At 30.9% G+C, this 23537-nt stretch overlaps 3 protein-coding genes across 16 annotated transcripts in view; all 3 read left to right on the forward strand.

Moving 5' to 3' along the window:
- LOC148617719 (uncharacterized) overlaps positions 1-10986 on the forward strand; it is a 79371-nt gene extending 68385 nt beyond the window's left edge. For 10 of the 14 annotated variants that reach the window (XM_088585219.1, XM_088585220.1, XM_088585227.1 and 7 more), the window contains 4 exons: positions 701-862; positions 1736-1988; positions 2448-2474; positions 7307-10986. In XM_088585219.1, coding sequence (XP_088441345.1) covers positions 701-862; positions 1736-1988; positions 2448-2474; positions 7307-7706 — 842 coding nt within the window. In that variant the 3' untranslated portion in view covers positions 7707-10986. The remainder of the gene's footprint in view (positions 1-700; positions 863-1735; positions 1989-2447; positions 2475-7306) is intronic. The other 4 variants (XM_088585226.1, XM_088585230.1, XM_088585232.1 and 1 more) reach the window with 2 other exon arrangements.
- A 957-nt stretch (positions 10987-11943) lies between these two features.
- Positions 11944-17848, forward strand: LOC148617720 (uncharacterized). The gene is made up of 4 exons (XM_088585246.1): positions 11944-12512; positions 14740-14884; positions 15254-16267; positions 16617-17848. Exons 1-4 carry the CDS (start codon positions 12479-12481, stop codon positions 16699-16701), a joined length of 1278 nt encoding a protein of 425 aa, XP_088441372.1. The 5' UTR covers positions 11944-12478; the 3' UTR covers positions 16702-17848.
- Positions 17849-20547: 2699 nt separating this feature from the next.
- On the forward strand, positions 20548-23266 carry LOC148617721 (uncharacterized). The gene is made up of 4 exons (XM_088585247.1): positions 20548-21010; positions 21484-21601; positions 22050-22346; positions 23152-23266. The coding sequence occupies exons 1-4, from the start codon at positions 20953-20955 to the stop codon at positions 23237-23239; spliced, it is 561 nt and encodes a 186-aa protein (XP_088441373.1). The 5' UTR covers positions 20548-20952; the 3' UTR covers positions 23240-23266.
- Positions 23267-23537: the final 271 nt, after the last annotated feature.

The following is a 23537-nucleotide window of genomic DNA, read 5'->3' on the forward strand; positions in this document are numbered from 1 at the left end:
AAATCAATTTTGCAGGTATAATTATTAATGGTTTTCCGTCCACAGTGAAGATAGCAAAAATTAGTATGCCACGAAAATTTACACTTTTACAGTATACCAGTACAGGTTTCTGATTTATTTTATCCCTTAAAATGTAGTCAAGGGTTTATTAAATAAGGCTATGTTCTTTGTTGATTGTGTCTGATGATACCGTCCTGCATGATAAAAAATATTCTTTCTTGTTGCTTGGCATTTGTTGGATGATTATCTCATTGGCAATCGTACCTACATCTCTTATTATTATTGTATGTTAGTAAAACTTAAAACCAGGGTACCAAGTTGTCTAAATACACATAGCTATGTTATGTTTCTAATGTCTTTTCATGTCCTGCTACATACCATTATCCATCATTTCTCAACAAATAGATTTCATATTTTTTATAATTTTGGGATATACAGTGATAGGAGTGTTTGTCCTTCCTTCTGTTTGTACTTCCATTATGCAGAGGGGTACACTTTTCTTATTCGTTATTTCTCTTTTGCAGGCTATTGAATGGAAATTGATGAAACTTCCAAAGAATGTTTTTATTGAAGATTTGCACCTTCCATTTAGATTTTTATCTGAATTTTTTTAGGGTCACATAATAAATTATGGACTGTCATTCCCAGACACATGGTAGCAGGGGTATCAATTCTAGTTTATAGTATGTTTTACTTTCAGAACCTGGTTCAATTACAATAGCACCAACAGATTCTGGGTCTATAGGCCAGTCTACTAATGAAGGAGGACTAAGTGATGGAGAAATTGCTGCTATTGTTCTTGCCATACTTCTTCTCATCCTGCTTCTTATTCTTTTGATTCTGTGTTGCTGCAGAGATAGATGTGAGTATTGTTTTATGATTACCCTCATACTTGCCCCCATCCATATCAGAAAACATGTTACCAGCCAGTTTTATATCTCACCTGTACTCAGGGGTATTTTAGAGGAATATGTTCTTAATTAATGAAAATTTATATGATGAAAATTAGTTACTTTTCTATAAAAGTCGCCTATGAAATGAAGAAATTATTTTTTTTTAATGTAGAGGCTTATATAATAAAAGGAATAATTCTGATATTTTGTGGTTCTCATGAAGATGATGGTTTGTCTCCCCTGTTTTGGCAGTTTGTGAAATACATCAGCTGTGTTGGAAGTAGATTAAATTAAAAATCAGTTTTTCATGCCACAGCATTTGGTCTGCATTAATGTTTTCTTTAAAAATGTAATATATATCACCATAAACTCATTACTCGGTATTTGTAACACTGAAGAGAAAAAATCTGTATTTCATGGTTTAGAATGGAAATGCTATGTTAACTAATTTTCTTTTCCTTCCTTGAATTCAATTGTCTTCTGTATGGTAACTTGAAAAAAAAACTATTATTACATTTTAAATTAATTCAATAGTTCAAGCTAGCTGTTTTTATGAAGACCATCATGAGGAAAATATTTTCTTTTACCTTCAAAATGAGGCATGTTTTCGTTTTATTTATACAGCTAATTAAAATGGTAATAAGATGTCACCACAAGAGATAAGTTATGAGAAATAATAAATCATTTTTAATTGGTCTAACGGATAAGCATTTAGCTACTAACCTTAATTTAAGGAATGTTTAAAACAGTCTTTGATTTGTTAAGGTTTCTTTTCCAAACTCTGTGCTGCAATGCCTCCTTTACTATCATCAAATAGACCTTTGCTTTTCTTTACTGAACAGTGCCCTGCTTCAGTAGAGGTAGTGTGGAACCAGAGGACAAGACACCATTCAAATATGTCAATAGATATGGGGAACCTGATATCAACTTTACCAGCTATAAACTTCACGATATCCGTGAGAAACGTGGAAAACAACCAATCATTAGACGACAACATGAACCTGTATACCATGCATCAATGGCTGACGATACCCGTAGTATTCATACAGATATATCAGTCCAAGTACCTGTGTTCTTAGAAAAGCTTGATGGAAGGTTTGTATTTAAATGAGTTTTTAAGAATCATCTTATGTTGTTTATGTATGATGTATAAATTCTGTTGAAATTTGACCTTCTTCCAAGTCAGGTTTTAGTATTAAAAAATAACAATTTAGGAAATATTTTCAAGGAAGACCAGAAATTTCTTTTCATTTTTTTGCAAGTTAATTATAGTTAAGAAAGTCAAGTTTATTTTATGAACAATAGATCATGGAGTTCACAAAACATTACTTCAATGTAAATATTTATTGAAGGTAAAATATATTGCTTTAGAAAAGCCAGTGGTTTATACTACGTATATCGTCACATTTTTTAAAAGTACAAATAAACTTAGTCTCAATACTAAGTATATCTTCCTATATTCCAATTTATTTTTAAAATCTTTTGTATTGGATGTGTACATATTGTTAGAGTACATTTGCACTTTGTATTGAATGTTTGATGTTGTGTTTACAGCTTACGGACTGGACGTCAGAGATCTGAGTAATTATTTGTTTGAGTGTTCTCTGTTTTTATTTCTACTAAAACCCAGTGTTCTTGAATTATATTTACCCTAAATTTAATACTTACTTCAAGATTTTTTAATTTTAATTTTTTTTTATTTGTTTATTTTCATTTGGTTAACGTTTAATTAGAGGGTCAAGTTTGTCTTTAGAGAGTTTCATATTTACTTACACTTAGTGTGAACTAATGTCATCATTGTGTGTCTGCCCACCACTGTCATTATTGTTTGTTGTTCAATTTTCTATGAAAAATCTTTTTATCAAGTTTAGAAACTATAAGCATCCTAAGGGTATCTTTATTCCAAACTGTGTTGATTTTACAGATAAGTGTAAAACACGGCAGCCTTTGCTATTTTTAGACCACAGGGGTTAAGTTACTAATTTCGAAATGATTTTAAAAAAAAACAATAAAAGAGGTACTTGAAATTAAATGTAACCTTCTTTCTATAGCTTTATCGAGGTTATTGCCATTGAAAGGCAAAAAAAAAAAAAAAAAAAAACTTTTTTATCCAGGTGAGCATTTCAGGCTCTTTAGAACCTTTAGTTTTCAATTTGAATAGAATCTTTGATTAATTGGTGTCTATTGCAGCAACTAATTATACATGCTGTTTTGCTAAAATCAGGACTTTACTAGTTCTAGGCTAGAAATAGAATTTGGATGCTGCTTTTGGCTTTTGATCTCCATGTTCCTATGAATTTAACATTCAGAGTTCATGGAACATAGATAACCTGTCAGTCTGTCTGTCTGTTTATTCATTGCTTGTCAGTTTATGACTTTTATTAAGCTTGGGTGAATTTATAACTATTCCCATGTCAACTATAGTAATTCTATGATACTACTACCTTTCCATTCATGTGTTGGACCCTTATGAATACTCTAGAATAACATTCGTAAAAAAATTGGGCAAAACATACCACATGTTAAGTGCTTATCAATGCAATATATGAAAAACACTAACAATTTTCAAAGTTGTACATGTAGGTCAAATTCAAAAGAATGCAAGGAAGATGTCATGATTCATCTTGCCTTTCTTTAACTGGATACACATTTGAACATAAACATATTATAAAGAACTTTTTTAAAGTACCTTACATTTAATGGTTCATGTTGTATTTGGGGTATAGGGTATGTAAGTCTCGTTGTGTAACCCTGTGATTTCACAAGAATGGGTCCTAGTCTACCATTCATCAGCATGGAGATTTTTCCTTTAGAGAGCATTGAGTTCAGTGTTAAGGGCAAAAATCTTTCTGTGTTAAAAATACTGACAAAAAAGACAAATATCTATTTCTACATGATAGATGTTGTAAGAAAATACATTAACTAGAAGATTTTGCATTGTTATACAGCGTTTCGAGATCCTGGAAGTAAATAATAAAATACAAATTGGTCTTTGGTTTTCAATATGTTCTACACAGAAATTCTGGTAAAGAACAAGACTTACATTCCCTATTGTCAAGGACATACTGCACCATTGAACAATTCTGACCAGGGAAATGCTTAGAGAGACATTGTGTGTTTGTCATATCATTAATGAAGTATTGCCTTAATTTTGAATTGTTACAATTCTTTCAATACTTACAGCTGATTTTGTTATCCTACCATGTAAGGTACAAGTGGTATTTAGTAATGAGTAATAAATGGTTCCCAAATGTATAGAAGATTGCCAATCCTTGGGCAATTTTTTAGTCATTTTTTGATGACAAGAGTTATTTTACTTGTACATAAAAAAAAATGTTACCACAAAATTCAAGTGAATTTCACATTTTATGAAAACAAGTTAAGTTGCAGATTTCTTTTCAGTTCAACCATCAAAATATTCACAAATTAAAAATATTCTTTGGAATTAATGTAAAGTGAAATTAAATAATGATAATCCCATGTTAGGCCAGATTTGTAGTAAGTTTGGATATTCTAAGCATACATCATTTCACACTTCTTTAGTTTATCAAACTTAACTTCTACATGAATGCCTTTTATTGCCCCCGTGATGAGTCACTAGGAGACATAGAAATACCAGGCGTCCATCCGCGTTTTCCACACTTTTTTTGTTATGCATGTACCAAATATGTTTGTTTTTGGTATATGGCCTTATTATGAAGTGTTACAGATTTAGTTTGACTTTGGTTACGGTTGAATGATTTTCAGGGAAGTTATGGCCCTTGGACTTAGAAAATTTCGGTGAATTTACAGTTTTCCGCACTTTTTTTTGTAATGCTTTCACCAATTGATTTTAAATTTTGTATGTAGTCTTACTATGAGAAGTTACAGACTAAGTTCGACTTTGGCTAGGGTTGATTGATTTTCATGGAAGCTATGGCCCTTGGACTTCAGTGAATTTGAAGTTCTCCTCACTTTTTTTTCATGGGGGACATTGGAATGCTGTTCTTTTATTTTGTTTATAACATTGAATACTGCAGATCTTATTTTTAATGGATTTTTATCACCAATTATATGATTTTTAGGATTTGCCTGTGAGGGATGGAGCTATTTATACACAAAAAACACTTGATTTTGCTGATAATGCCCGCTAAGTTGATATATCACTGAAGTAAAAACTAACGGGAATCTGCAAGAATGCTTTTAACACACAATGTGCATCTGCATTATAAGTTCAAACAATCACTTCCTACCTGCATACATCATTTCCTAAATACGTCATCTGGGACAGAACAATTTTTACCCATTCATGTTTCAGCCTATCTACATATATAGGACATGGCTGATGCTTTATCCCTACCATCCTTTTTGAATTATATTTTTTATATTTATAGATATATTTTAACATTTAGAATGGTTGTGTATTAACAAGTATTTGCTGACTATTACTGGTGTAACAATTCACTATCATCATTATCAATCACTGATTGATACCTGTTTTGTATTATCTATCCTGAATCTTGATACTAAAACTTTGCTTATTTTGTAATTCTGTCTCCAATCAGGTCTTCTGTTTGACCTATGCATGATAGAGGGGATATAAAATTTATGAATGCCCTTACTCAAGACAAAGAGGCTTTTTGTCTTCCAAAATAATGACTTAACATAGACTGTCAAAACAGTTCTGGTTAATATTGTATGACAATACATATTATGATATTATTGTATCATTTAATAATAATAATAATAATAATAATAAAACTTTATTTTGAGAGAGTAGCACAGTTAGTGTAAAAGAACTAATCTTCCCTGACATGCAACACAAATGGAGTCAGAAATTATATGCACATAAGTCTGTTTACAAACATGACAAAATAGTGCTGGAAAAAAAAACAAACAAACAAACAAACAAAACTAAAGTAACTAATACAAATATGTATTATTGTTATAAAATACATAGACACAACTGAATTGGTTAATATACAAATCACTTGTCACTGAAATACTGCTTGATTTTATGTTTAAAACAATTTGTCTTTGAAATATTAAATAATATTTAGAAGAATTATGATATTGTATCGTGAACTCCCTCACCATATTCAGCACTAGGTATTGGTAACTTATTTCTAATGAAAGTGTAAGCCAATTTTCAACCAATTTTAATTAATTTTATATGTAACTTTGTGTCAAACAAGTGAGAAAATATGAGATTTTTTAAAATAATTTTTTTGAATGGGAGTAAATTTACAAAGACAAATTGTGATGTTTTTGTAGTATTTTTGTCATCTAAATGTAAATATGATCATGTGTATAACCTTTCTTTGTTGTTCTATTGTCAAACTTCATTTATAAATCTTAAAAGATAGGGACTAGATAAATACATAGAGGAACAAGTAAACAAGTGGTGTATTTAATTTGGTAAAAAAAATTATTTTTGATTTTGTTTCATTTCGATTTTTTTTAACAAATATAGTACATATTAAAAAATCCCCTACTTTTAACCAGTTTTTACCAGTTACATGTGCATCATACATGATTTATGTGCAATTTTTCATGACTTTGCATATTTGAAATGTTCATGTACCAGGCAGTCTTATTAGAATGGAGATAACAATGGTTTGGTCACTCTTGAAAACCTTATTGAAAAATATTTTGGAGTATTTACATCCTACAGATAAGAAGTACTTAGGCAAACAAGTTTGGTTCACAACTCTTTTAAGCATTGAAAACATCTCTTCATTTGTCATTTGAATACTATTTTGAGATGATTTATAGAATAGGATACATGATTTTAGAGATTTATTTATAAATTTATGTAAGGGTTGGATTACTGCCCTTCATGAAGGTCAGTTTTGTGAAATCCTGACCATATTTCATTTGAACTAGTTCAAACTAGATGTGCTAATCTCTGAGTTAGTCTTTGACTTCTGGCCTACTGTCAGTCTGCTTTCAGTATTTGAAGGTTTTCATTTTTAATAGGAGGCAGGTGTAACCTGTAAATGGCAAAGTTGAATATATAGATATATTTAAAAATCTTCTTGTCATTATTAGCCCCCCTTGAACTTTGTACAGGAAGCTTCAGTAGACATGATCAACTTCCTGTCAGACTGAAATCAGGCTCGTCATGCTTGCAAGCTTTGAATTTATTTCACAATAAAAACGGTAAAGAGGATTTCGTCCTCTATTATTTAGAATTTGATTTGTACTTTTCTTTTTCAAATTTCTTCCATTTTATATAAAAGAGAAAATTTGTGGTCTATGTATTACATGTGTTTTGAATATGAGCAATAATTATAACTTGCAAATTTATGGAGTATTTAATTTTGATGGATACATACTAACATTACTGTCCAAAATTTTCTCTCAATAACCTTTAATAGGTATTTTAAAATTTATAGTAATAAAAGTATAATGTTTATGTTCTATCATTTCAGTGTCTCTGGTAGGAGAACCTATATGAATGACACAGCAAGATCCCTCATCTCAGATCAAGGTCTTGATGAAGAGGTTCACAGGAAAAAGAAAAGGCGAACAAAGAAAAAGAAACGTAGAGTGCCACAACCTGATTATGATGATAACATGGATGGCAATATTTATGATGAAGTTGCTGCTAAAACTAGTACACCTAGAGCCTTGCCCCCTGTTATTACATCAATGCCAAAACCTCTTAAACAGAGAAAACATAAAACTCCTAGTGAGGCCTCTTTTGCCACTGCCTCAGCGAGGTCTAGGACAGACCATTCTATTTCAGGGGTTTACAGTAATGGGGACATTCGGAAGTCAAAGGAAGAGAATGCAATCAAAATAGAATCTGATAATGAAGACTGGCGATAAAGATTGATTTGTAACTTTAGGGTTGATTATTTATGCAAATTTATGTGATTTTTTGCAAATTGATAGAGGAATGCATTTCAACACTTGTTACCTTAATCCACAGAAGTTTACGGTTGTTTTATCAATTCAGTTTTGTCTTGCCAAGATTGTTGTTGCTGTGGGAGCAGGAATTTTTTTGTTTTACCAGTTATAGGTTGGTAAGCTTGGCATGATAAATTCTTGCAACTGTAGAAAGTAAAAAAGCATGCTTGATTTTTATCTTGCTTTGATTATTTTAAGACTTTAAACACATCACCAATGATATTGGCTGATCTAGAGGGTTCCAGCAGTTTTACCTCCCTTTGCTTTGTTTTTCTATTTTTTGTTAATTTCATGCCTTTTTTTAGTTGCAAAAATTGAAAAAAAATAGTCTAGAAATCCCCTTTTTTTTTTTACTAAATCTCTATATATGAGGCTGAATTATTTATATTTATGTTGACCTAATATATTACAGTGCATAATCTAAGTAGGTGAACAAGGGTTTAATAGTGTAAAATATACTTTTGGATAAGTACAGATTGAGATGTAGCATGTTTATTTCTACAGATTTAAATTTGAAGTTTCTATTCAGTCATTAAAAAAGTTCTGATGTATGAGTCATAATATAGACAATATCGAATCTGTCAATCATCCTTGATATATTCCTTGAATATTTATGTTTTTAACGAGGTTTTATTCAGATTCTCATTTTGTGAAGAACATAGAGTCACTTTTAAAATTGTCTATCTAGGTGTTTTGACTTTTGAAATTGTCTATCTAGGTGTTTTGGTCTATGTAAATTATTATGTACAGAGTACTGTTAATTTTTTATGATACAAGTGGATATGTCTTATTGCAATTTTATTTTTTAGTGCATAAATGCAATAATATGAACAACATGTTCGGCTCAGAATGTGAAGTTTTAATTTTATTCTCTCATCACCAGGGAGACCATGACATGTGATATGAACAACCTGTGATAATTGTTATTTTTATATACAGCTTTAATTTTGTGTGTGAATGATTTGAGTTGGGTGCGTGTGACCAGTGTATGAATGGTTACCTGTATCCCATTTAGTGAACTATTAATTTGTGGTCCTAATGTGCTTTCTGGTTATACATGTTTTTGTATTGTTAAAAATGTGTTTTTAATGTGATTGTGTACCATAACAAAAATATACTTCACTGAAAATATTCTGACACAAGTTGATATTATTATATTGGGGAAAAAACATTGAATGATGTGAATTTTATTAAATAGCTCTGGTATGGTTGTTACAGAGGCAAAAATTCTTCATGTGAAATTCCTATGTATCCAAATTACATAATAAAACAATGTCAAATCATTAAAATATCCTTGAAATTTTTCAAGTTTCACATCTAATCTGCATCACCTTAACATGAAGTTCATGTGATTTTTACATGAAATTTTCATCAAATTATTTTTGTGAAAATTTCATATAAATATTCATGTTAAGGTTTCCTTCATGTGAATTTCATGTGAAATCTGTATAAAATCTATTTACCTAATACAGATTAAACCCTTGTGAAGTCCATATGAATATAATATGAAATTGTTAAATTGCTTTCAGGTCTGTGATACCTCTTTGACTGGTACAGCTTATCAAACCAAGCTAAGAGTTTTCACATATTCAGGTTTTTTTTATTATTGTCTGAAAATTTTAAGTGGCATTCACACTGTAGAATACCTCCTTCAGAAACGAAATTGACTGTATAAGAAAGTATATATTGTGATATTTATTAATTAAAAAATAATCAGTTGTAAATTATCAGTAAATATATTTGATGAAATAATGTTTCTCAACAAGTGAGTGATGCAAAAAGTTGTGATGTGAGCAGAAAGTAAATTGTTTGCTTGAGAGTCCATGTAGGTGATTTGTGAAAACAGTATTTTTGTGTTGAATCTCAGAAACTTAAATAGTACATTTATTAGATTTTTGTCCAGAGTTATGTCAAATAAGATTAATTAGAAAGATATCACACATTTCCCTCCCATCAACATTTAGCCTATCCTCATTTTAGTTTTACTTCTGATAAGAATTTCAGAAAATTGCATGAGTAGGTACATATAGCATATTTTATAGTCTAATGGAATACAGGCAGAAAACACATTTTTTAAGAAGTGTATTGAAATAGAAAGATTTAGCTTATAACAGAAAAAATAAATTATAAAGAATGGAAATAAAACTGACTTGTCCAATTTGGATTTAGTAGGGAGATGGCAGGTGACTATAACTTTTAATTAATTAATTTTTAATTGGTTTAATTGTTTCATGTGTACTTAGAAGTAGATCTGATATTGTTTTCATTCTAATCCAGAAGTGCTTAGTTTTACATTTTATTCTGTGTGTGTGGCCAGCTAGTCTTAGGAGAGATTTAGGGTTCATGATTTTAAGTTGATGCATTTCTCCATGGAAAAAAGACAAAAATAAGACAATCATGTACATTGTTGTGTCCATACGCAATAAATTTTCATTGATTTTGGTGCCTTTTAGATGTGGTTTGGTTTTGAATAACATTTTTTACAAGTTTGATTGTAGAACTAATATCTTAGTTTGAAGGAACTGAAAACTAATCATATATTTATTTTTTCCTTTATTTTTTTTTCATGTTCACATGTTTCCATGACAACATTATACAATTTTATAATGATCAAATTACCGTCCAATTTTTATATTCCAAAATACTCAATATCACATAAAAATTGTTATGGCCATTTTTTATCTGTGATGTATTTTACCATTATTACACCAGTTTTTTAAATGATCGTTATGTATTGAAATAAGGAATTTTAGTGAAATTAATAAATCTGAATTTTAATGATAATGACAAAATTTAAAAGGTAAGAAAATGCAACTTTCTAGGACCCTTTTTATAATTTATTACTTATCAAAATGAATAAAGAAAATAGAATGATCAGAATTGAAAATGAATATGGAAAATAGAATGATCAGAATTGAAAATGAATTGAAAATGAATACGGAAAACAGAATGATCAGAATTGAAAATTAAACAATTATCAGTAAATTGACATGAAAGAAGTTGAGTATTTGAAAACAAAAAATGGAATGCTCACAATGTGTATAACATTAATTTTCCTTATTTCTATTTTCTACATTGCTTGACTTCGGTGGATACATGAACTGAAATTAAATAATAAATGTTTATTGTTAGAAAATACTACTGATTTTCTATGTGGAGGAAGATATTTTATCACATTTAAATAAATTTTTTTATCGAATTTACAATAGTTTCATAATAGTTTCTATATGCTATTTTTTTGGTGGATTATACGTTGTTGATCTACCTCTTACTACAGTGTAATTTCTAAGCAAATAAAAATACAAAGAACACAAAAAATCAAAATGAGGCCAATCGAGTCTTTACATCCACTGTTATGTCTTTCCAACATCCATCACCGTATCCCTGGATCTAATAACCTCTGTATCAACATTCCTTAACAAGTTTACACACTATGTTCATTAAATTTTAAGTGCCATTAAGGGAACCAAGATTCGAGGATAAAGACTAGGTAGGGTAAGTAGACACACCAAAATCCAAACATACAGCAGCTTCGAAGTTTGAGAGCAAAAGTAAAATAAAAACCGACAAAAAGATATTTCAAACAAAATTAACGTTTAAATACTGTAAACGTATTGATTTTTGTGATGTCTAATTTTCGGGGATTTTTTTTTCGAGTAAACATATTCGCGGTTATCAATTTCGCGTTTTTAAAGAATCATTAGCGTTATAAAGTGTTAAGAGTCAATTTTGCGTGTACTTTTTTTCGCGCTTTTATTTTTACCACGAAAACAAGGAAAATTTGTACACCGCGAAAATTTATATTTTTACAGTAATCTAAAACGCAAAAACGATATGCCAGAAGCGATAAATGCAGTAATGTTATAAGATTACAACTAATTATAGTGAAATATAGTTTTCTCTTAATTTATGTAACGGTGTTTTGAATTATTTCTCCAATTAAGATGGGCATATTTAGAATCTCAAAATCTTAAAATTCATTTTATAACCTAAATTTTCTATAATAATTAGATGAATATAGAATTTTACGAAGAGTAAGTTGTTTCTCTTGTGGTAGAAATTAATTTATAATCGTATACTTAAAATAAAAAAAAGATAAAACGTGTTTTTTTTTTCGGAACGAACTTTAGTAAATTTAAAATAAAAGACTTCAAGTTTTCATGCATGACAATTGTCATTTTGAAAACTTCTTACGCAATTGTTGATAAGGCATTTTACATGGAGTTCATATTCCATGTGCGTTCATACAACTGAAACGATTGACGTCACAGCAGCTAATTTGTATACACGAATTCAGTTTACAAACAGATTCTGGAGTGCCGCGGCCAGACTTACCTAACCCAAATCCAGCTAATATTGAATATAATTTATGACAAATGGGTCAATACTTTATAAATCTCGTGATAGCTCTTAAACCCTATGTTCAACAACAGTACGCCCAAAAGTAAGATAACCTCTACCAAACCAGAAGTTATATGACTTGTATTGGAAAAATTTGTTCTGAATTTTATATTGAATTATAAGTGTTATAAATGACCAGAGTTTGACAATACAGAAAGAAAATTGAAAACGCAAGACTAAAACGATTAACTATAGTGGACAAATAACAGAGAAGGAGGCGAGAAGCATACTTCAATAGACGAAAACTCATCAGTTAGAAACTTGTACCTTAGAATAAGAAGTTAATTATTATGACAATGATACTTAAACACAGTGTTGCATTTGGTGAGTACATTTTTTCAACTTTTATATGCTTCAACTTTCGTAACATTTTTCACATTTAAGTCAAGACTAAGAGAACAAACGTATAGACGATAAAACTAAACTAAAAAAAAACAAAACGAAACGAAAATTAAGGTGAACAAGGTAAAACAAGTAATTGACGCATCGTAATCGATAGGTAACATATAGGATTATATTTGAAATATCTTTCTCAAACGAAACATTGTGTTTTGATTTATTGTTATAAATACCAAAACATGTTTTCCTATATAAAGATGAAAATGTTATACAGTAAACTCTGTTTAACAGCAAGAAAAACAAATCAGCTGATCAGTTTGTGTTTTGAGAGGTTAACAAACTTATTGTTTTTGGTTGTTTTCGGCCCCGAGACTGGAGTTAAAATCAGCTTCTAACACTTAAAATGTTTCCCGTTAAAGTTAATACAAAAATACTTAATATATAATTATTGTAAATTCCGATATGCTGTACACGTGTTTCAAGGAGTTACCTCTCATCAGCAGCTATATAATCTAATATATAGGAAGATCTAATTCCAAAAATTGTTTGTTTACATGAAGTACTCGAAACCAAAATTATCGAATCCATCACCGAGAGGTCCTATCATTGGCAATACAAGGCATGAAGCCTCAGTGTTACAGGTATTTTGAAATTTGCAATACTGCAAATCTGGATGAATATAATAAATACAAAATCTTATATATTTCGGGGTCAGACTCGTCTGACTATTGGGTTGGTCCACCAGCAGTGGCATCGACCCACTGGTTATTAGATACAAAAATACCAATCATATATATTACAAATTTCATTTTGCTGTACACGTGTTTTCAGGAACTATTCCTCATCAGCAACAATAGAATCAAATATATAGGAAGATCGAAGTCTATTTGTATATACAACAAGTACTCAAAACCAAAATTATCGAAATAGGAAGCCAAAATCCATCACCGAGAGGTTCTATTATATGTAATACAAGAAATAAAGCCATTGAATTTGTGTATTGTTTTAGTTTTGAACTAATTATAACCTTTTAAAATTAATATCAACGACTCATATTTTCAATGTGTCTCTGATTTTTCAAGATTACAGCTGTTTTATTCTTTTATCAGTGATTATTTAGACTTTTTAAGATACAATAATGAAGCAAAAAAAGACAGTTAGACACTTTTTTGTTCATATACAAATGTGACTGGTAAACATTTGTGAAAGTATTCATAATTGCTTCAATTTACACGAGAATTTTGATAGGCGATTACGTAAATTTTGTCAGATCTGCAAATTTTCCAAAACAATTTTGCTTAAAGCACCACTTGATTTATGCGCTGAACACGAAGTATTTCTGCACTGAGATATATCGATAAACTGATTGTATTTTAAAAATCGTAATCTGAAATAAGCCTTGACACATCAAAGACGAAATGTGAGTTAGGGCAGTGGGCCAAAAACTTGTTGGACTAAAGTTACCCTAAAACGGTCAATAAGCCAAGGTCACACAATTTATATACTCAGTAAACATGATAAAGACAAGACAGCCAATACCGTCAAATATATGTTTGATTTGTAGTGTAATACCCTTAATAGCATTCGTTCAGTACTGTAAATCGTTCATATCAAACAAAAGATGTTTAAGGTTCATTCTTTGGCCTACAATCAGCTAAGTTTGATTAAAGCCAAAGAGAATTAAATGGACAACTACTTCTAAATGATAAGTGTCAGTAAAGCTTTGTGTTAAACTATGTTTTTGATAAGATACAATCGATCAATTTAATATCTTTCCAGATTTCCTAATAAATAATGACGATATTGGTATCATCAACAATCCGGACATTCACCCAATAACCATAATAACAATAAGAATAACTTTAAATACTGGAAATCGTGAAATTTGGGAACCAGTTTTATATTAGTTTTTTCCCGAAGGAAAGAGCTGTAACAAGAATATAAATAATATCGTGAATATTTTTTGAAGATTATACTATAATTTGGGGAAAAATCGCGAAAGTAAATTGATCACAATAACGGCAAAAAAGGTGCCAAAATTTCCCGGTTTACAGTAATTACTGATGAAATTGTTGTTTTTATTTCCAAGATAAAGACATTACGAATCAAATATAAAACACAGGAATCGTGTCTCTAGAATAAATGATTATCACTGGTCATGAGAAATTGGAGAGACGTATAGGATGACAATTCATTCGACTTTCCATTTCAGTTTATTTGGTAATTTGTGTTATGACATCAGAAGGATCCCAAGAAAAGTTGTGTATGACAGTGAGTAAAATAGACTGTGATGACCAGTATACAGAAGAAGGAGATGAATCGATTTGTGGAACTGATGGCAGGACATACTCAAATAGGTATTGAATTCGCCTAGCAAATGTAGTAAAGTATTTTGTATATCATAGCAAAGAATCTTGAAATGGAAAATATTAAAAGAGATAGTAAACAAATTCACACACCTATGAATGTAATAATGGGGCTAAAAGATAATACTTTATTTTCATTTAAAGATAAGTGGTTAAAATTTGAATTAAAGTGAAATAGCGCAAATATCCTCAAAAAGTTAAAAATAAGAACAAAAAAACTTACAATATATATAAACTACTGAATATTCAAAATCCATAATGTTTGTCTTAACGAGAAAAGAAATTACAACAATTTTAAAAGGAAGTACACAAGACTTTGGAGTATTTTAATTACTAATAAATCTATTTTTTGTCTAATAGGTGCTTTTTTGCGCAAGCAAAATGTTTGAATCATGACATCGAGTTTGCCTGCCAAGGTAATTGCTCAGTATGCCACACAGAAAAGAAAAATGGCGATGATAGCGAGGATATTACAACTCCTAAAGTGCGTACTTCCATAAATCCGACAACTGCATATAATGTAGGCACAAGCTATAGCACTTCACCAAATAACGTATTTGATAAGATTGGAACCGACCAACCTGGTATAAGACGGATTAATAATAGCGATGAAACTAATGTCACTGACAAATACAAGGAGCAGATTTTCGCTGAAAAGAATCTCACACGAACGAGAAAACATCTCCCAGGGCACCATGTTGACCAGAACCCCGTCGAAACAACAGACAACGAACAGATCGAAAACGTGTCGGTTCAAAATCCTGAATGCAATGGACAGAACTGCAATTTTGGTGTAACCGAAAATTCGATAGCGGAAACAAATGATAAATCTACAATGTCTTTAATTGAACTCGTGACACAATCATCAACATTTGGTAAAGATAAACTGACAGTTAAGAATCTTATTAGTTCTAAAACAAAATCTGTATCGACAACACATCCAACTAATAAATCTTCAAAACTAATTGATATCATTTCAAGCAATACGCCTTTGCCGAATATCATAAGTTATTCAAGCACAACGACATTATCTACAGCACAAGGGTTCGCTGCAAACAGTAAACAGTACCAGCGATCGACGCTCATCACAAAGCTTCTACGACCAGGAGCAATGGGCGGTGGAAGACAAACATCCAAATCTAACAGTAATATATTAATGACTACAAGACCAATAGCAATGGTTACCAACAAGGCTGCATACAGACTTCATCAAAGAACACAGTCAAAAATCAAAACAACACCACGAATTCCAGTCACATACACATTAAAACTTACTATTGACGATTGGAAATTTTGTGAAGATGCAGATACTGAAATCTGTCCAGATACATTAGATCCTTTGTGTGGAACAGATGATAAGTTCTATCTTAATATGTAAGTCGCCTGGCCTGAATGTTAGATCAACTCATATTTATTATTTTAAATAGGATAGCATTAATTCAAAATGAAATATTAAAACGAAGTATGAAACATAGCAAAACACCATAGTCTTCAAAAAGAAAAAAAAACATGTTTTTCTTTACAAAAAAAAATGTTTGTACTTAATTCAATAAGTTTTATTGATATTTTTTTTTCATAAGTGGTTTTCATCCCATCTGTATAACTCTTTACATCCACATTAAACAATGCTTGATATCTCATGGATATATCAAAGTGTAGCACAATTCATAAGAATTTTTAAAGTATGACATATTATCATAATTTACACCTTTTTTTATTACAGCTGTACATTCAAAAAGGCAAAATGTAAGGACCAGTCCTTACAGTTACAGGAAGATTTAAGTGCTTGTCGCCAGCCAGATGACTAAACACAAACATTTATCGTACTACTCTACTACCAAGCTGTGTTCATCATCTTAACTATTGAACTATGTTTGTCAAACCTGCATAGCAAGTCCAGGGCCCGGTTTCATGGAGAATTTCAAATTGAGATTTGTCTCAAATTCTTCCTCAGTTAAAATTTCGACCAATCAAATAATTTAAAATTGAAGAATAGAGGACAAAACTCAAGAATTTGAGGAAAGATTCAATTTGATATATTTTTAAACCCATGCCAGAAACTGTATTGAGATTATTGTTATTCATTCGCGTTTAAACAACTGCATTCATTGGATCAATTATAAACAGGGCAGCCACAACTGTATAAATGAGATGCAAAACATACACGCCTCTCGTTGAAATAGGGAACAAGTAACGCATGCAAGTTTATTCCTACAGCTCTGTTCCTTTACAATGTTGTATCTGTGATAAATAGGAGAAAACTTACTAAAATTTTATGTTTGTGACTACTCCTATTTCTAAGGCTAATTCATCATTTATTCTTAATGTTGTCTTTTAATAGTGAAAATGTTCGTTTCAGTGGATTTGCCTCACTCTATGTGGAGTAATACCTCGATCAGCCGAAAACATATATGTTGGGAGTAATTTGTACATTAAGTCGAATCTCGATGTGTTTCGAACTTGGAGGAGTCGAGGTTATCTCTGATAACTCGAACTTATTTGATAGTCAAGCAAAACCACCTTAACTCCAATATAATTTTATCTAATATCTTCCAGTAAGATACGCAAGACATCGCGAAGTACCATGATACAGTAAAGTACATTTAGATGCATGTACATTTACAAAAATCATTTAAAAGCAGAAACAAACATTTCCAGTTATATTCGACCCCGGATGACTCGAACCATGGATTTCTCCAACATTTTTTTTTTCTTTTCAACTTCGACTTAACGAGCCTTGTCTTATTACTGTGATCCACTGCATAGATAGATTTATTTATAATCGATTCAGTATAACTGAACCTGTGATATGAAATATTGTAGAAATGTATATCAGCTAAACTATGTTCATGTTAAACATGGTTTTATATTTAATAAATAGACTTCGAGTAATCTTATTATTTTTCCATTAAAGTTGGAAATGTGGCCAATCCAAACAAAAAACAAAAACAAAAAAACAAAAAAAAACATAAAAACAAAAACAAAAAAACCACAGTGTTACATGTATACTGTAATGGGATGAAATATTATAATAGACGCAAAGTGACGTAAAGACGAGATAAAAATAGCATAATTGCTTTGCAAACAGAATAACACTATCTCATCGATTGACGTAAAACTGGCTTATCATTTCAAAAAGATATTCGAGAACATAATACTTCAAATGAAAAAAAAAACAGCATAACCACTTACGTAAATAAATGATTAATGCAATATCAGAATTAAAACTAATGCTGGTATAAATAATAATAATAATAAAAAAAAACAATTCATGACAAAAGCTAAATTTATACATCACAATTGAACATATACAGAAGCTAACCTTAGAAATTGAGTGTGCATTGACATTCTGCAAATACAACGCATTTTTGTCATAAAGGAAACACGTAGCATTGTCATTATGGAATAATAGAATTATTAAAAAAATAAAAATCATATTCAATAATCAGTTCAACCTTTACATATTAGCAATGATTAAGTCCTGAAAGCAAAACATGAAAGGAACAAAGTTGTAAAGATCAAATAATCGAAAGACAACAGACTGATTTACTGTTAGACACATTGAGTCAATGTTCATTGAATACAAAGGTTCTTAAAAGGTCAGTAAAGCAACATAGATGTTTGAAAATAATTGTTGCTGCAAAATAAACACATTCAACAGTCAAGGAAAAGTATGTAGTTGTCCTTGCAAATAAAGCGCCAAAATAAAAATGTTTTTCCTATGTAAAACTTATAATATCAATAGCTAGATCACAAAACTGGGATTTCCAATTATCTGCAAAGATTCTAAAATCATAGACGATTAAAAATTATACTTCCACGTCTCGCAATTCACACGAAAGATGTCTATTGTGATCGATCTCCCATCAGTGTCCAAACCAAGGTCGACAACTTGATTGAGCAATAAAAAAGGTCTTTGAGTTTCTGGTAAAAGATGGGAGATCCCTTTCTTAACATTTTAGAATATGGTCGACAATTTATTTATCAGGGGCATTAACGCTATACAAGCAGTTGCATTAATCGAATTCTAAAGAGAACAGAGACTATACTATATCGTGTATATCACAATCTCTATAACAAACTACAAACTGCCTCGCTCTTAATTCTATTCCACATGTTCAAATGTCAATTCAACGTTGTCGTGAAAATGGTGGCGGCCACTTGTATACGTTATTTGTTATAAACAGGAAGAAACTTTACTTCATGAAATTATGCAGATAATAAAATCATTACTACAGTATATATTGAATTTTTTTTCTTAACATATATGTAAATGTAAGTTTAGTGTTTTGTGACAAAATAGTAATACTGATGTGCACCAATTGTCCACCACTATTAAGTTGTGGATTGGTTCAAATTTTGACGATATCAGGGAAACTATCCACCTCTTAATTTCTTAATTTGATGAACGTGAGTTTTTGTATACAATTTATTTCTGAACCATGGTCTGGATATGTATCTGGTTCAAATGCTGCTAATGTGCTGATGACATATTACTCATTGAAGCATGCATACATCATATCGAACTTTGCATATTTTATTGTATTTTGTTGTATGAAGGCTCCTGAATGTAAAACTAAACTTTTTTTTCTCCATGATTTTACTCTAATCTTTGCATTGAGATTGCCTGGATTAAGTCGTCACTACAAATGCATGTAGCCCTGTACCTTGATACCATCATGGTTGTTTCCATCTTTTTATTGTCATATTATATTGCCATTTATTATAACGACTTTCCTTCTTTGGACTATTCCTTTCGGCTATTGCCATTTGTTATAAGGACTTTCCTTCTTTGGACGTTTCCTTTTGACTATTGCCATTTGTTATAAGGACGTTCCTTCTTTGGACTTTTCCTTTTGGATATTGCCATTTGTTGTAAGGACTTTCCTTCTTTGGACTATACATTTGTACTGTTGCCATTTGTTATAAAGACTTTTCCTTTTGACTTATGTCTATAAGTTCAGTAGTTAACGAACGATGATCGAAAACTAGATGTTTTATATTTATTACAAAATAAATTTGTCAATTTTATACTTTTGGGTGGAAGGATACGGAAACAGCACAAATTTTGTCAAGACTCTTGGTAACCAAACCAGCAGCCTACACATTTCCTGGCATGCTAGTGTCCCTCTGGTAATCAGAGATGACGTACCCTCCCTGTGCATACAATATCTGTACTACAGAGCAGGAAAAATATTTACTTTCCGTGTTGCCCACACGAACCTGCTCCTTCGGTGATCAAAAGTGAGCAAAACTCTCATTTGGTAACAAACAACAGGTATTTATGCTCATCATTATGTTATAACTCTTTATTTAATCATATATTTTGTATGAAACAAATTCATACCCCAAAGAAGCATTGTAAAGTAACGTATGACCAGGTCACTAGATATTTGGATAGATGAATAAAGGATTATGTGCGATAAAGCCGCAAATGACGCTAATTTTATACAGCATGACGTCACCACTGACATATTTTACTACTTTTAATTCCTTTGTAAACACTGAAAATTAAAACCTTATCGTGCAGTTATTGTTATTGATAACGACGATTATTCCTTTTTATAATTAAGATACGTCAAAACTGTTTCGCAGTAATGTTCTTTATCACTCGCAGAAGCTGTTTAGATAGCACTGGAGAGTAGTTATTATCTTTATTGTGACGCTATTTACATTTGTTATTATTGTGTGACGTAAGAAAGGTGTCTAGTGTACTGAATCATTGCGGACTTTGGAATTTTTCGTGACCACTTTTAATTATTTCGTCACGCGTGTCTATGATATGAAACACATAAATAATCTTAATATTAAACAGATTGAATAATCAATGCAAAATGTAAACGCGTGCTTGTAATTGTCATAGCTTAAGTACTTTAAAGGTGACTATGAGATTGATGAATACGTAAATTATTAACCGAAACAACGCTATGCTGTAGGTCTAGAAATAAACGTTAGCTAAATGTAAACTATGAAGACAAACATTTTTATGGAGAAAACGACATTTGTTTAGAGTATTTACGTTTTCATGGTCCCATTGTCGACGAAAATGGCCACTTTACATGCAACGTTTGGATAGAATTAAAGACATGATTAGAACTTTACTTATCTACTTCACTGGTAAGTAACTTTCTATTGTATCGTTTTCAAATGCTTGCTGTGTTTTTATATGAAGTACTTCGTTATAAAAAGAAAATTCTGAGTATCTGATATGAAACTTGCCCTTTTAAAAAAGTGGTTAAAAGGAGGACGACTAAAAAGATTTAATAACGCTTTCTGCGATTAAAACTAATTTTGAATATTCTGAATGGCAATTGTACTCAGTTCCAAATCCAAATCAATATAAGTTGCACTTAGTTCATCACCGCATTTTATATATTTATATCCTTTTCACTTTGGCCATGTTATTGCGTTACAATGATTGATGTCGTCAGTCAAGCTAAAGCTTTCTTTCCAAAAAGCATTTGGGGCTAAAACAACTGTAAAGACAATATAGAAAGGCCAATGTAATTAATTATGTTCTCTGTTGTAGACTTGTTAACTGTCTTGCTTAATAGCGCCAAGGCTTTATTTCGACAATTCATTTCTTCCAGTAAAATGTTTGATGGCAGATCTATGTACGACAGTTAACACATATGATTGTGAAACTCAGTATGCAGCTAATGAAAGCGAAGATATTTGCGGGACAGATGGAGTCTGGTACCATAATTTGTATGTATTCATTACAATGCATATGTCCATAATCAAAAGATGGCACGAACATATATGTCTGAAAATAAAACCTACCATTTTCTTACAGATTCGATAATAACAATTTAGATATTGAAATGGTAGAAAACACAAAATACAAATAGATATCTTTACCTCAAATTTTTTATTACTTAAAGTGAACAGGGAATTGAGAGGAAATACAGTGCTCCATGACAGTATAATCTAAACATGACTGACAGAACCGTCATTTAATGACTCTATACATTTCTTTTATTTTCAAACAGTGTATTGAAATGCTGTAATAACAGGAAGAAATAAAATGAGTTTCACCGTGTGTTAATATGAAGATATATACATTTTTGTTAAATAAACCAGCGTTTCTAAAATATTCAATTTTTGGTAAAATAAGTTTCGGTGTACTTTCATGTTGATGATTTAATATTTTCAGCTGTTATTACGCTCAGGCTAAGTGCAAGAATTCAACACTAGATATTCAGTATACTGGACCATGTGACCAAAATGTGACTTTAATACAAAACTCAACATATAATACGATATTAATCAATGCAACATTGAATGACAATAACAGAACTACCATGGCTACGACAACATCGTCAACTACGACGACGACAACCTATGACCCAATTAAACAAATTTTCTGTGAGGCAGTTTTGGCGGGAAATGTCAAGTGTACAAATGAACTTGACCCTTACTGCGGCACAGATGGGCAATGGTATTTAAACAAGTACGTTTCTTTGTAGTTCTTTTTTCCAAGGTATAGGGGGTGTAGCGAATTGATGTTTCGTATTCTTTAGAATGCCTAACGTAAAATCTGAAAGCGAATTCAGACTCCGTCGCAGGTATTGTCATATTTTTTTAACATTTTAAACAATCTTTTGAAAAGAAAAAAAAACACGGCATTTTTTATATTTATCTAAACATCTGTAGATATTTACAATTGAAAAATAGGAATTATTCCATCGAGGCATATGGGCTAGCTAGGTAGTTCCAAATAGCTTCCGATCAATTTACATTCCATCAGTTAACTAATCAAATCAAAGTATGCAGTCACACCGAAAACGAGAATATATATCAAATGTTGACTTGTTCCCCTTTAAACATCTGAACATGTATACAGTTTGTAAATTTCCATTTACCAGATTCTTAAATATGAACAATTTGTTTCCTAAAGTTTTTATCATTGCACACCATTTTATATCATGATAAACATTCAATTGAATAAGACACCAGAAAAAAAGAAAACAATAATGCTGACGACGATTAGCAATATCATAGCGTAGTGACCATTTCATATGTTATTCTGAAATGACGATGAGTTTTACACTCGCTTGTTTAAGAATATGGTAAGTAAAGAAGAGTTAACGAATAATAATACTTAATATTTGATTTTCTGCGTATTTTTCAGTCAGGATTTGATTACCAGTAAACATATTTTTTGTTATCCTGATTATTAAAAATAACCTTGAAAAACTGAGAAAATATTATGTTATTGTGAATTTTAATAACAGTAAACTGATTTTCTTTTTCAGTTGCGATTTTGAAAAGTCGAAGTGCACAAACGAACAGTTAGAGAAACAGGACATCAATATGTGTAAAGAAAGCCACCCTAGTACATAAATACACTAAAAAGAATTAACTATTGAATTTTGGTTTACTTTAAGTACAAGGCATTGGCGTGATGGGAAAAAATGGTAGCCACCCATATTTTTGTATTCCTGATGTCTTTACAAAAACAACTACACGATTGTTAACCACCTGCACGATATCAAACATGAATCTATATTGTACATGTAGTTGCATTTGTGATTTGCCAATTTATTGTGCTTACTTAAACGGAGATGTGCAAATCCGGCAATTAAGACATATATACAGCTCAACAAGTTTGATATCTACATCATTCAAAAAAAAAAGATAT

This window comes from Perna viridis, chromosome 5, assembly GCF_037379345.1.
Source record: "Perna viridis isolate PV_CMFRI_1.1 ecotype Kerala chromosome 5, ASM3737934v1, whole genome shotgun sequence".
NCBI classification, from domain to species: Eukaryota; Metazoa; Mollusca; class Bivalvia; order Mytilida; family Mytilidae; genus Perna; species Perna viridis.

Excerpts from the sequence above, each read along its gene's own strand:
- LOC148617721 (XM_088585247.1), top strand. The coding sequence starts at position 20,953 with ATGCAACGTTTGGATAGAATTAAAGACATGATTAGAACTTTACTTATC. Across the intron at positions 21,011-21,483 it reads TTTACTTATCTACTTCACTG|TAAAATGTTTGATGGCAGAT; the intron begins GTAAGTAACTTT and ends CATTTCTTCCAG. Across the intron at positions 22,347-23,151 it reads GGGCAATGGTATTTAAACAA|TTGCGATTTTGAAAAGTCGA; the intron begins GTACGTTTCTTT and ends TTTCTTTTTCAG.
- LOC148617720 (XM_088585246.1), top strand. The coding sequence starts at position 12,479 with ATGACAATGATACTTAAACACAGTGTTGCATTTG. Across the intron at positions 12,513-14,739 it reads TAAACACAGTGTTGCATTTG|TTTATTTGGTAATTTGTGTT; the intron begins GTGAGTACATTT and ends TTTCCATTTCAG. Across the intron at positions 16,268-16,616 it reads GATAAGTTCTATCTTAATAT|CTGTACATTCAAAAAGGCAA; the intron begins GTAAGTCGCCTG and ends TTTTTATTACAG.